Source organism: Drosophila ficusphila, unplaced genomic scaffold (assembly GCF_018152265.1).
Source record: "Drosophila ficusphila isolate 14025-0441.05 unplaced genomic scaffold, ASM1815226v1 contig_791, whole genome shotgun sequence".
Classification (NCBI taxonomy): domain Eukaryota; kingdom Metazoa; phylum Arthropoda; class Insecta; order Diptera; family Drosophilidae; genus Drosophila; species Drosophila ficusphila.
In genome coordinates this window covers 2,891,995-2,906,617 of record NW_025064737.1, presented here as the reverse complement: position 1 = coordinate 2,906,617, position 14,623 = coordinate 2,891,995, and the positions used below count along the sequence as shown (strand labels likewise).

The 14,623-nt window shown below is 45.3% G+C and overlaps 2 protein-coding genes across 20 annotated transcripts in view; both read right to left on the bottom strand.

The window, feature by feature from the left end:
* LOC108090103 (TLD domain-containing protein 2) overlaps positions 1 to 14,623 on the bottom strand; it is a 60,996-nt gene that overhangs the window by 2,455 nt on the left and 43,918 nt on the right. Inside the window, exon 1 of one of the 19 annotated variants that reach the window (XM_017188615.2) lies at positions 13,487 to 13,903. The exons of 16 other annotated variants lie outside the window; for them this stretch is intronic. In XM_017188615.2, the coding sequence (XP_017044104.1) occupies positions 13,487 to 13,540 (54 nt within the window). In that variant the 5' untranslated portion in view covers positions 13,541 to 13,903. Of the gene's footprint in view, positions 1 to 5,458; positions 5,585 to 9,323; positions 10,047 to 13,486; positions 13,904 to 14,623 lie in introns of those variants that run through there. 2 more of the 19 variants (XM_017188614.2, XM_017188616.2) reach the window with 2 other exon arrangements.
* LOC108090106 lies at positions 663 to 3,088 on the bottom strand. The gene has a single exon (XM_017188620.2). It carries the CDS (start codon positions 2,796 to 2,798, stop codon positions 939 to 941), a length of 1,860 nt encoding a protein of 619 aa, XP_017044109.1. The 5' UTR covers positions 2,799 to 3,088; the 3' UTR covers positions 663 to 938.

The window sequence follows — 14,623 nt, the reverse complement described above, 5'->3', positions numbered from 1 at the left end:
GTGCAGTGCTAGTTTGCTGTGTCTGTTTGTTTCGACTTTGTGGGTGGGGTGTCTCTTGTCTGGCTGAAAACTCAACTACAAATCAAAAGGGCTCGCTTGGCATTGTTGGCACTAGCCGAGTGAACAAAAGTCAAAGGAAAACACACTTAGACGGCGCAGAGATGTTTATTTTACAATGCTTGAGGGGATGCTTAGTGATTCTGATCCACAGAAGAGCTGGATTCACGACAGCTCTACGATTTACAAATGTTTTTGATCAGTTGAGTAGGTACAATTGAATAACCTACAGTCCTTCGTGAATTCAAGAACAGACTGCAGATCCCCAACCCAAATACCCAAATCAAAAAAAAATGTAATAGAAACCTTTCCAATGTGTAGCAAGCAGCCCTATGTACATATACCTATTATTAAGCACTGCTTGATAAGCAGTTAACGTTATTGTGTATCCCTTAAGTTAAGTCATCCTTGATGTCCCCCTTACTCCTTTAAGAAACACCATGTAAACCCATCTCTAAGTATGTACATCTCGCTCTTGCACATACGAGATTGTGAAATAGGCTACTGAAGAAATAGACCACTGAAGAGAAAAGACCCTGATTGTATCACTACACCAACCCAAATACCCAAATCAAAAACAAAATGTAATAGAAACCCTTCCAATGTAAGCTACTTCACACTACTGAACTGGATTTAATTGGCAATACGAATGCACACGTTGAAATTACTACTTTGGGCGAAAGACACTGCCGGGATTTTCTGGGCGACGCTTCAATTTGGTAGACTTGCAAGGATTTTGACAGCCCCCTTCTGCTCGGAAGGCGTTCCCTCCGTCTGGCGGGGACTCCAGACCGGAGCCAACATCTGACTGGGGGGACGACAGTGGACATCGATGGGGGAGGAATCTCTTTCGGGAAGGCAATGGAGGCGGAACCGGGGACCTAGTAGCTGTTGAAGGCGCGGCTGCTGTACTTGGGGAAGCCAGCTCCCAGGCGCTGCACGGCCGACTCCTTCCTGTAGTTCGGGGGCATGGCGATATCGTTGCGCTCCACGGCGGACTCGCCGGTCTTGGTGCCCCGCCTCTCGCCCAGTCCGCTCCTGCCACTCCCCCTGGTCTCCCTGCCATCCCCGGACTCCCTGGTCTCCGAATCCAGGCGCGAGTCGCTCCGCGAGCTCATCTGGAGCAGCGAGTGGTGGGGCGTCGGCCAGTCGCGCTTCGAGTCGGGTCGGGTCGGCTTCTCCCCCCAGTCGGCGTTGTCCTCATCCTCGGTGGCTTCCGTCCGCTGCAACTCCCCGAAGAACTGGGGCGTGGCCTGCCGCTCGGCGCCCTGCTTCATGCCTCCCCGCCGCCTGCGGGAATCCCTGGGCTCGGAGAAGGCACGCGGCTGCCTGTTGAGCTGGGGAGTGGGATTGACAGACTCCACGAACTGGCGGGTCGGGTGCTTCTGGCCCGACGACTGGCGGTAGCCGGCGTACTTCTGGTTGATCACGTGCTGCGAGGCGCTCATCTGCGCCGCGTTCTCCGCCGCCTCTGAATGCAGCTCGTCGGAGCGGGACTGGCCGGCCTTGCGGCGACTCCTGGCCGCGCCTAGGAACGCCTGCCTGAGGAAGTCGCGCTCCGCCTTCGGCTGCTGGTAGTACGATCCGCCGGACTCCTTCGCCTGCTCCTCCGCGGGCTTCTGCATGCCCCTGGCCACCGTGATGTCCGGCCGCACTGCCCTGGCCAGGGAAACGTCCATGAGGAGGTCCTGCGGCTGCTCCTCCACCGCCTCCGCCGCCGCCTTGGGGCTGTGCCAACTGGTCTGGGGACGCAGCTCGCTGCGGTGGTCCGAGAACTTCTCCCTGGCGTTCGGAGAGAACAGGTCGTAGTTGGACCGGTAGTGCAGCTCCGGCTGCTTCAGGGGAATGCTGCCGCGACTCGCGTGGCCCGTGACTATCTGGCGGCGACGCGGCCGCATGTGCCGCTCGTCCTGCATCTCCTGCGCCTGCATCTGGGTGGCCGACTCCCTCTCCCTCTCCCGCTCGCTCTCCCTCTCGCTATCGCTAATGGACGCGGACTGGCTGGCAAAGGACTTGAGGGCGCGCGGGTGCTTCCATCCCTGCATGGGATCCACCGGAGCGCGCTGGCGACGGGCCTTCACGTGCTCGTGGTAGTCGCGCAGAGCCTGGCGACCCGGGTCGCAGTTGAGCATGTCGCGCGTCTCCGCGTCCACCACCATCAGCTCCTCCTGGATGGAGCGGCTGATGTCCTTCGCGGCCTGGATGGCCATCCCCTTGCCGAAGCCCTCGGCCTGGTTGTAGCGCCTCTGGGTGGCCGACATGGAGGCCGTCGTGTGGGACCGCTCCGCACCGTACTCGCCCGCCTCCTCCTCGTCCTCCTCCTCCTCCATCATCGCCTGCTGCTGCTGGAGCTGCTGCTGGGAGCGCGCGGCGGACAGGCTGCTCGACGAGGAGAATAGGCGCGCCTTGCCCTGGATCCGATAGGGCGGCACCTTGGCGGGGCCCAGGCTATGCATCTGGCTGACCAGCGGCGTCTTCTTCACCCCGACGATGTTGCGCACCCGGCTGTTGCGCTCCAGGGAAGCAGCTTCCCTGCTGCCGCCGATACTGCTGCTGCTCCACTGGCTCATCTGGTTCATCTGGTTGTGGTTCGCTCGGCCAGGTTGGCTTACCTGGCCCAGCTGGTGGAGACTGTGGCTGTGGCCGTGGTAGAAGCTGCGCACCGAGGAGGCCAGCGGCGAGATCTGGAGGCGGGCGCCGCGCTGGGCCAGCTTGCCCAGGCTGCACTGGTGGCCACTCATTCCCGTTGCTCGATCCGATCACGCGACGTGAACGTGCACGCGCACAAGTGTTCCGCTAGCAGAGAAGATGTCGATGTCGATGTCGAGGACGAAGACCTTCGAGGTCGCACTCTTCGCGCTCTTGGGGGCTACCGAACTACGAAAGAGTATCGACAAAACACGGAATAAAACCCGGTGGGGTGAATAAATGGGAAATTTACTTTGGGGAGCTCTGTACTCCTACGGAACGAAATAAAACAATAACTGGCATCGAAATGAGACTACTGCCCGACCGAACGGCTGAAACCCGATGAAGGCGGGATCAACGCCTGCCCCTTTCCGTTCCCAGTCCCATTTCCTTCACCTCTTCACAGCTCTCGTTTAAGTACATTTTCGAATTCAGAATTTTCCATTCAGAATATTTATAGGAACAGATTTAGGTAAAATAAAGGGTTAACTAAGGTAAAAAGTATTCAATAATGGCTTTAGGTTAATTTTTTCTAATTTTCTTTAGCTGAGTATCCGAATCCTACTGGCACTTCACATAAAAACGTTTTTTAGGTTTGGAAAAGCGGAAACTAAAATGCACATTAAATTGTAAAAGTTCCAACCTTTCCTGAAAAAACAAATGTAGTAGGATGTTTACCTACAATACCCACTGTACCATTAGAATAAGAATTACAGTTAAAGACCACAGATGTATAACCATCTCTTTCGCCCTCATAGAATAGAATAAGTATATGATCAGGTATTGCGAGCTCGCTCAAACGGCTGAACGAGGAGAAGAAGGAAGAGAATAAAAAAGCATTCAACGTCAGACACTTAAAAGGAGCAGTCGCATATTTTGAATAAAGTAATCAAAGAAATAAAACGAAAGTCTTGTTACTGTTACACAAATAGGATCCATTCTCCTTAACTATCTAAGTACATATGTATTTATGTTCGCAAGTACATAGTAACCAAGCCAGTTAAAAGCCACTTATACATTTCAAGGTTTAAAAATCCTTTACAACAGCAAAGGAGCCTTTTTATAATATAAGAATTTCTTTCGAGGCACATACTCAATTTCACAGCTAAAAATTGTTCACTTAATTTGCGAAGTAAATCAGAACCACTTCCAAGTCACCATATTCTCACCGCAAAGCTTCGATGGTTACTCCTTTTGGGATTATGTGTTAAGTGAAATTTTGCGAACTTTTCGTGGAGTCCCATGATGGACAACCGTTTGTCATAACTTTCATTAAGGAACTGAACAGTGTCACTCCAGCAACGAGGTGTTTGGGTGAACCGAATTCAATTTCAATACAATCTAATCTGGCTGAAATCAGAGTTTTTGATCGCCGTAAGCTGCTTATGTTACCATCTATTTATTGATAGCCGAAAGCCTACGCCTTCATGTGAAATTCACTTCGGTGCTCTGACTAATTTCGGACTTTGTTTTCCCTATTATATTATATGTTATTATTTTGTGGATTGTCGCAGGGTGTGACAATGTCGCCATTGACAGCGTGTGAACATTTCGCGAGTGACGTCAATGAGTGTGCTAATTGTCTTCGCATCGCAGGGATCGAGTACGAATTGCCAAAACAAACTCACTCTCAGTTCAGTTCAGGGAGTTCCATAAGTTTTGCATACATTTGGCACTTAAGATGGCCAAAACGAGAGGAGACGGCTCCCACACATCAGTTACCAGGCACCATCACCTGTGTCTTATTCCAAGTGAGATCATTCACATCCGAAACTCATCTCGAAGCCAAGGCAACTCTCGTCTGAATCCCCCTTTTTTTTTTTGGTGGCCGTGATTCGGGCATTAGCAAGTCTTGATGAGGCCAAAACAAAACCCACTCGCGAAATACTATTCCCATTCCCGCTCTTATATCACACAAAAGTAATTTGGAAAATATGCAGCCAGCTGGAATTCGGAGTCGCAGTTTTCGACTCGATTAAATCTGGATCTGGATCTCCGGCGGACTGATTGATTAGCTTGCGGCGAGGCACTCGAGTTGAAGAACCCCTGAGTATCGCATTATTGCGCCACGAGTGTCGTTATGGCAGGCTCCAAACCAATTAGGAAGGAGCTCCCCGGCAATCTCGACTGCGATAGACGACCTCGGCTGCAATTAGTCCGATACAAAGTCGGAGATAAAGCCAGATAGCCGCAGATACACTACAGTAGAGCTGCAGGGAAGGTCGAGCGATCTGATCGGAGTTCGTGTGCCAGCAAGGCCTGATTTGGGTCAGTGAAACAGATCGGAAACTCATTTTGCTGCCAGACAGGTTTGCGCAATTTTCGCGACAGCCAAATGGCACAAAAGAGTCCGAGGTAATTGAAGCGTGACTGCAATTTTCGGTTGCCCTCCGACAATTAAAAGCAGAACGCAATTTCGCAGGCGGCAGAATAACATAAAACGCACTTCGTTGGGGGTCATCAGCTGGGAATCGCAGATCGGAACGGGTACTCAAAAATAAAAAGAGAGAGTGCCAAAGTCAGGCGTCAATGGCAGTTCGACTGGCTGCTGTATCGCCTATAGGTTTACTTCGAAACCCGAGCTCAGTCGTGCTCCCCGCAGAGCGCAGAGCCAACAGCCCAATATATTTATTTGAGGTAATGAAAAACCGGGTGGAACAGCTGGGAAATCACATGAGTCAGGTGTTCGTGGCCGCACTAATGATGTTTTTACCTCGCGGTCGAGTCCATGACTGACAATCAATTCGCACATCTTCATCTAGTTCGGCACTGGCTCGTTGTCACTTTCAATCAATCGATCTCAATACTTTCAGCACACACGACGGCGCAGGTGGCGTATGCGCAATATCAAGTATACGCCACGTTTACACGTTGCACGTGCTCTTCCCAGTTGTTGATCGAACCACAATCTTTATCGTCCGTTGCTCCACAGGGAAACGTTCTGTATGGCGAGATGCTGTGAATCGTGGATTGCGGACTGGGGGATTATCTCCGCCGACTTGACCGACTTTGGCGTAGCGCGTTTAAAAGCCAACTGCCAGCGGGTTTAGTCCAACCGTTTTTATTGGCCGCCAGCGGAATGTATTTGCTTGCCGCTCGCTCAAATCAACGCTGCTCAAGTCGTGAGTTTGCTCGGCCAAAAAGAGAGAGAGACAGATATTTATATACTATATCCGCGGAGAGAGGGACTAATTCGAGTTTTGCCTCTGGAGATCAGTTAAATAAAATATAATAATAATAATGAAAGCAGTGACAAATTGCTCACGTTGAGTTCTCTCATTTCGAGATGCAATCTTTTCGTGCAACTGTTTATCTGAAAAGTGTGTCAAATTTGTAAACAGTTTTGCCATAAAAGTGGCAGTGAAAAACCCCACACCCTATTTTTCTAGGAACCAAGAACCTTAATTCGAATTTATTAACCTTCAATTCGAGTTTTGTAGGCGAAATGTAAATAAATTTCATAGATTATAAATAAAAACCTTTCTGATAAAGGCCTGGATTCTATTTTGGTTTCAAGTTATTTATAACTGGCAGCGCATACTTCAATTTCTTTGCTGGGGAGTATCCCCAACCGAGTTATCAAATCTTCGGGCTTTTGGAACATAAGTACTACCTACTATACTACTATACAAGTAGATCTTGAATTCGGTAGCGCAGAGGATAAGATTTATATAGTCGCCATATACGAGCAATTAACGTTTACGACCTCTTGTTTAGTCGGCAGTCGTAAAACAATCCGGCAGGGAAGAAAACAATTCCCGAGGGTGTTTCCCTCTGTAACCCAGTCACGACACAAGGCTCGAATTCAGTTGGCCAGAAGTATTTGCTCGACAAGATTTGCAATTTGTTTTCGTTTTCTCTGCGATGCAGATAAGATAGCACGCTGTTATTAGTGGCTGTCTATTTTTAATAATTAATATAGAGCACATTATAATTGACTGGCAGCAGCATTAAACCGATTCGCCACAAATCTGGCGGGGCCATCGCTTCTTCTGAAGGTGAGACTGTGATATTAGACCGTCCTTCTGATGGGACGACGGCCTTTAAACCACTTGTCATTATTTTTTGGCACAAACACATCAGAAGAATTCATTAGGAAAGAGGGGTATATTATTTAACTATGTATAATTATAACTATGTATTAGTTATTTACGAATCTGCACAGTGATGATTCACTAAAGCCACGTTTATTTAAAATATGCTTTTAGATTCTTTATAAAATATAACTCCTAGATCATATAACCTCTCCCTATTTGTGGAGAACTAACCATTCAAGAAACTAAAAACTTGTAGAAGACACGTACTTTGGCTTGAGGAACGGCGGCGAACATGTTCCGCAACGGTTATGCATCAACTGGTTTCTCCGGGCCCCAAAAATTCAAAGTAAACGCCACAAAGCCAAAACCAAAGAACCGGCCTCAAAACAAAAAAAAAAAAAAAGAAAAGAAAAGACGAGGGCGAAGGCGAAGGCGGAAAAGAGAAGAGGAGAAGAGGAGCTGGCGCAGAAAAGCGCTTACCGGGCAAACGAGTATTGAGACCTGATAGCCGCGAAAGAGCCGCCAAAACAAAGGGGCTAAAACAAAGAACGGCGGACATGGCGAAAAGATGATAGGTATGCAAAGCATAGACGGCCATTGAGTTCTTGGGTTCATTTAAATGGGGGGAAAGGGGGAGGGGGTTGGGGGAGGGGTAGGAATAGTTTGGAGGAGGGGTTGGAATGGTTTGGAGGCGGGGTTGGAATGGTTTGGAGGCGGGGTTGGGTGGCAATTAAGGTGTGTGAGGGGCTTGGCCTGTGGAAGGTGTGAAGCCAAGTTGTAGTAACATGTAGAAACACATCAGCTCATAAGCAAAATCTTATTTATTGAAACTGCATAAGGTTTTTATTTCAAAACACAAAAAAAAATTCAATAACTTCCTATAAATAGTAAGTACTATTTCTATTTTAGTACCCCTAAAAAGACTGTTGTAGAAAAATATGGCTTTGCTTTAGAGAAAACTAAAATAGATTTGTTAAACTAATAAACATTTTTTCTTTTTATCACCAATAAATTCCCAGTCGAGCAAAAGTTTCTTGAAATACAAATAAATAAATTCAAATGGTTAAGCCTGTGGAGTATCGCAGAATTTAAATTTGCTGGCCCCAAGGAAGTTCCAACCACCGATAACCTAATTTATATTGTACTTCTTTATTTTTCCTACACTTCTTATCGCTTCTTGTTTCTGCTGAGGAATTATTTTAACTTTTCCGTTCTGCACGCTCGAATCAACTTATCAGAATTTGTTGTTTCTGCTTTTGCCTCATTTGTTTTGGCCTAATTGCATTAAAATAGCGAAGCAAGGCATTGTGGTGCGCAATTTACGAGTTTTGAAGTGTGTTTTGTTTTTACATCTCCGTTGTCGCTGGTCACTGTTTATTTGTCTGCGTAAATATTTGGCTAGCTGCACACAATAACTTAGGTTAGTTATCATGTGCTGTGAGGTCACATCCTCGCACCAAACAATCCGAGTGTTTGCCAAAGCCAAATAGCATCTAGCAGCTCTTTCCGGGGAATCATCCGACTTCTCCAGAGAGATTGCAATATATGTAACAATATTGCTCCACTGGAGGCTCCTCCGGAAAGATCGTTGACCCGGGCAAACACCAAAGTTCGAGGCATCTGACAGGTTGACGGATGATCATCGTTTCGCCATGCCAGGCTCTTCGAGACACATTTGCGTCTAATTATGATGGCGTAATAGTTGCGAATCAGTTCGAGCTATTAACTTGGCTGTTAAAGTGACTTGTAATAGGAGAAACGTGTTCGATAATAGCGCCTTATAATATATGCACACCATTTATTCTCGTCTCTAATTATCCGCACTGAGCAACAAAGTTTATGGGGTTGCGGTAAGGTGGGAGTTGATTAATTGAAAGAGAATAATATCTTTGAAGAAAATTAATTACTTTTTTATGCCGAAATAATCGCGTGTTTCTGAATATTTTACTTATTATTCAAAAGGCTTAAGGTAATTTATTTTGTAATGCTTCACTTTTGTTGTGTCTTACATTACTTGTAAGAAATTCAAAACTAATTGCTTATACTTTAGTCTAAATATGGACTGACCTTAGACTAGTTTAAATCCGTTGCAAGCAACCATCCGTTAAACCATCTAATTATTGCCTTATAAATGTTTTATTACAAATTAGTTGGCACACAGTTAATTTACATTTGACCTGCATTCTTTGATTTAAAATGTATTACTTTATTATACTGAACTAACAGAATATATAATAAACCGTTTTATTTATTATTCATACTTATTATTCAAAAGGGCTTAATGCAAATTATTTTGCTACGCTTTATTTTCGTTCTGTCTTACATAAGTTGTAAGTAATGTATAACTATTTGAACCCTCGACTTTACATTATTATAAAAAGTATTCTCAATATGCATTTTGTAATATATTTAACCGGATTTATGACATAGTGGGTGAAGTAATAGCATTGACCTGCATCCTTGATCAGAGGACACCTCACTGATACCCCCGATTGAGGACGTGTCCTATCTCAAATCCCTTCGACAACGATCTGCACTCACCGTTTCGTGCATCTCGCCGCTCTCGTCGAGCAGCGCCTCCAAACTCTGGTCGTCCTTGGTGGGCGAGAGGGGCGGGGTGGGGGCGCGGTTCTTGGCGGCGAGCAGGGAGCGGGGCAGCAGGTGGCGGCCGTAGTGCAGGTAGAGGTAGCGACCCCACCGGCGACCGGCCAGCCCGCAAACGGCCAAAAGGGCGAAGACTGAAATGGCGAACCACATGTTGCTGATGGCTGACAGTGGTGGTCCGAAAGGGGAACGGCAGCGGTAGCAGCTGCAAAAGCTCCCGCCAGCGGGTGTTCCACTTTAGTGGCTAGCACTGTGCCAAAGCTTTGGCGCTCAGCATATCGCCTCTCTCGCGCTCCCACTTTTTCTCTCTCTCTTTTGCTTTTCTGAATGGTCTTGTGACCCACGAGATTTTTTCTCCGCTTATTTGCGTTTCTGTTGTCGCCACCGCTTTTATCACGCTCCACGCCTTCCGCTCTTCGCTTTTCCGATACTGTTTTTCCGCTTTTCTTCGGTACACGTAAACACTTTGCTTTCTAATTAGAACACCTCAACTTGTTTACTTTTTAACAGTTTTACCACAGATGTTTTTCTTTTCTATTTTTTGCTATTCTTTCACTGCAAAAGCTTCTGATTGGGGCTGCTCTGTGTGTTTGCAAACAAGTTGCTCGACCGACTGAAACTTATTGGATTCTCTTTGGAGCTTCAGAAAAAACAGGCTTCTGTTAACACGCCACCTACATTCTAGTTAACAGCTCTGTTAAGTAAGGAATAGAGAGAGAGAGACAGAGAGAGAGGGAGAGAAATGTTGCAAACAACAGGTTTGGTATTGCGACATTGTGTTGCAGCAACATGTTGCGGGGGCGTTCCGATTGGAGTTGCGTATACGTAATTTTTATTTTCGAGCGATAATTTATTGGCGACTGCAAAACGCTCAGCTAGAAATTAAAGTGCTAGCTTGCCAATCACGTGCCAAAATGTTTATATTTCTGCCTTGTGTTTGTTTACTTCTTGTTGTGTTTGGGTTTCGGCCGTTGCATCTGCGTTTTGGCCAAGGTTTTCACCTTTTTTTTGGGTTAATGCGCCTCTTAACAACAGGTTTGTCTCGAGTATTTCAAACTTTGTGACTTGAGTTGAAAGGATTATAAAATCAACATATTTTTTAATCATCTATTACCTCATATGTTAGTTCAATTTTTTATTTGTATGTATTAACTTAACCAATTGGAACTGTATAACTATATAATATTTTAATAAGTTCCATTTAATTCTGCTTAAAGTAAGTACGTCTTCTGGGTAATAAGAATTAAAAGAGAACAAAAATCCAAATGCATTGGGTATATTTAGCCAGTTTATGAATATTTAGAATAGTATAAGAATGCGTGTTTATTACTGCGAGGCCTGACTGTAATAAACACCTTACACAAACCGTAGGAAGAAGTGGAAAAGTGGAAGAGACGATGACCATAACTAAACCGATTTGTGGGCGTGTAAAAAATCGGCGACAACATCGGCAGGTCGGTTAAATACAAAATCGAAAACAACATGGACCACACTACCCCACATGCAATTCGTATTCTAATTAGCTACGCAGCAAACCGGTTAAAATATGTTTTTCAAATCGCGTAAACAAGCCCCTCAAATGTTTGGAGCGTGGCGTGGGGTACCTAAAATGTACTGAAACCGGAATTGTCTTTCAAAGCACTGCTCTACTTTGGAATGCATATGGGTTTTTTAGAAGAGACCAATCGACTGCGAACCGGTTAAAAACGGATAACTCTTCAAATTGCCCTTGTTTCAGAGTCCGCAGATGGTTTTGATCGCATCGAAGATTGAGTTGCATCACCCCCAACTGGCTGATTAATGGCTAACGATTCCGATGCTGGGTCTTAGATAGTCGCAATTAAATTCTAACCGGTTAATATAGGAGTCCGCTCGAAGAAACTGTAACTGCGGGAATTACTTATAAACATGATTACTCAACTCTTTTACCCTTCTATTTAATCGATATATACTTTATTTGGTTTTACCTTCCTACATTATTATCTTAAATTAAACCTTTATCAATTGTTTAATAACTGAACAATGCCATATGAATATTTTGATACCAAGAAAACAACAATATTTATCTTTATCCACGCTTCCCATAATGCGTTAACAAGTTGTTTGGCCTCTTTTGTGGCGCTTCAAATTTTATAGTACAATGAAATTGCCTGCACGCAATTATTTTTTGGCGACCTCAATGATGAAACAATCACGTGTCTGCCCGTATCTATGTATCTATGTATCTTTACATCGCAGCCGCAGATGTGTGCGATTTGATTTGTTTGTTGATGTGGGCTCGATGTGTGGCCACTTGTCAAATGTTCGTTAGTACAACAGGCTGCATGCAACGCCCTCTCCACAATCGCCAGGTAGTGACTAGAGTGGGTATTGTGTTACCAAAAACATGTCCATAATGAGGCAACAATTGCCGCTAGATGCTGGTAACCCGATATCCCGACTCACGGGACCAGAAACAGGAACTCGAAGTCTGTGGGCCATTCACTCGGCACTGCAATATTAATTGTACTTGAAAGTGGGAGGTGCCACAAAGTCACAATTTCTTGGAAATCTTACTTAAAGAAGGGGAAACAAGTTGGGAATTAGGAATCCCATCACCATGGATAATGAGGGATTCAATATTGATCTATAGCTCAATAGAAGCCACTGCTCCGGACGAATATTGTACGAGTATATAATGGCAGTCAACCATTCGATTTGCAGGCCAGATATAAACACAGCTTTACGGCTGGCTATATATAGTAGCTCTTCACAACTGGCTGATTTCCTTTCCCCAAACCGAACGCATTGAATTTCGCTTCTGGACAAACACAAAACCCGCTCATATGCTTTGTTATGGTGAAAAATCCTATAGAATTTTCGGGGACGACCAGGGCAGTGCATTTCAAATTGAACTTAATTACAGCCGACAAAGATAATTAAAATAAAGAGGCGACACCCGACCCCCAAACAATGCCGAAAGGTGAAAGAAATGTCAAATGTGCCGCGTGCAGGGCATAAAAGCCGAAATAAAACGCCAGCTTGTAATGCAAATTCGAATGGAGCCAAATATTTGAGCATTTTTAGACCGGCTGAACGGGTCGCGTCTCGAGTTGAGGAAATTGGGAATTTCTAGGCGATCATAAGATGTCATAAAATATGTGATTATGCAGATGAGAAGAGTGGGTTTGTTATCCCCGGTTCGAAATAGATCCAGGGTACCTGTGCGTCGCATTCACCGCGAACGAATCCAATGAAATTTCTCCGAAATCGGAAAAAATAATTCAAATGATGCCCCGCACAATCGCAGCACTCGTCTTGATTGAAAGTGCGAGATAAAGTCTTCGAGAGCGGCTGATAACTGGGTTACTATACTCTGTGTGTGTTCGAGTGGAGTCGGAGAACCGCATCTGTTTTTCAGCTCCACATAAATTTGAGGTTGTCGAGGTCGGAAAAGAAATCGTACAGCGAACAGCTAGTGGAAAAGTTTTCTGCTATATTTAGATTTGTTTTAGTCACTTCTGCCGAGAAATCCTCGCTCAACCGCACAGAATAAGTTTATATAAACGACTGCTTGGCGATCGGCGATTGGGGATCGGTGATTTGCAGGGCAATTTCAACAATTTCACTAACAATTCACATTTAATTCTCAGACGAATTACGGGCACACACAAGGATTGCCCGGCAGGTCGTCTGGTATGCGATTCAGTGGCTTTATTCAGTGGCGTCCATTCACATTCCACGTTCGTGGCAGAGGCATTTACACGATCATTATCACCATCGTCGGCGGGGCTGGACATTTTCGGATGGATCCGACCTTATGGGCGATGGGCTACTGCTACTGGCCACTGGCTACTGGGGATTTCGCGATCAATATGGCCACCGTTTATGGCCGAGGCATTGAATACTTTTGGCTTTCGGCTGAGACGCGCGCGGATTACAAATCTGCCTGCATTTTGAAACACAATTTCCTCTGTTTTTCGATTTCGATTTCGATTTCGCTTGGGGTTTCGCTATTTTTATTTTCTACGCAGACTACTTTCACCCCGTTCAAAAATGTCTCACTGCTGGCAGAAGACTAATATTTTGTTCGCTTTCGCATCGTTTTCATAAATATTTACCCTTTTCTTGATGTATTTGGCTATTTTCGAGATTTTCATTGTTTTGGCGCTCATTTTGGCAGTGTTTTCAGTTTTCAGCCGGCGGCCCCAGAAGAATCGCAGAATCGTAGAGATCCGAAGAGACCGAGAGAGCGAGCTGCTTTCTTCGCACTCGTGTTCTTCTGATTTTCTCCGTATCTAATTTTGGACACGCTGCTCGCGCGGAAAAACCCGAAAGGCAGCCGAGATGTTTGCCCAAGTGCAGTTGGTCAAATATTGCTCTAATTAGCGGCGCAACAAGAGTCACATTTTAGGGAAACAACAGCTTTATAGTATTTGGATCACACACGGTCTTCAAGAGGGGATTACGAGCTTGGATTTTCAGAATATTGAGAATGGGACGCGACGGCGACTGTGCGGCTTGAAAGTGTTGCGAAAACTAAAAAAACCAACGATCGCTGGCTCAGTCGACACACTCGCGGTCGCAGTCGCAGTCGTAGCCAGCGTCGCAGTCAGCGTCGCAGCAGCAGCGGCAGCAGCAACAACAGAAGCAGAAACAATAACAATTTCAGCGAAAACAATAACAATATCATCAGAAAGCGCTACAAAACGTGGCTCAGCTGTTCGCGGACATCGACGCTGCTGCTTTTCTGCTGATAGCTATATGTGGTTACGGGCCATTATAGTAAGACGATCCGAAGGGACGCGACTGTATCTTGCATTTATGTTTTACGACGCGACTGTATCTTGCATTTATGTTTTTTATTTATTTTCCTATACAAACTTGGATATATTATAGAACAACTAATCTAAAGTGAGTTGGCTTAGGGCTAAAAGAGAGCATTGTGGGTGTTTCTTGAATTTAATATGCTGATCATTTGAAGGGAGCTTCTTATGTTGATGCTCCTAAGTTAAAAAAACTAATAGCAATGGCTTTGCTGAAGAAAGTCTTATAGTTTTAAATAAGCGGTTCAAAGCTCTAATTCAACTTACTACTATACTACTATACATATTTTTTTAAAGTGAAAAACGCATGTGTATATGCAAAAACTATCAGAGATAATTTATTCTATTTTAAAGCGTTCCTCTGCTATCATAAAAGTGGGTGCTAACACATTAATGATTTGCGGTGCGAAAGGAATTTGGCAAAAAACTTGA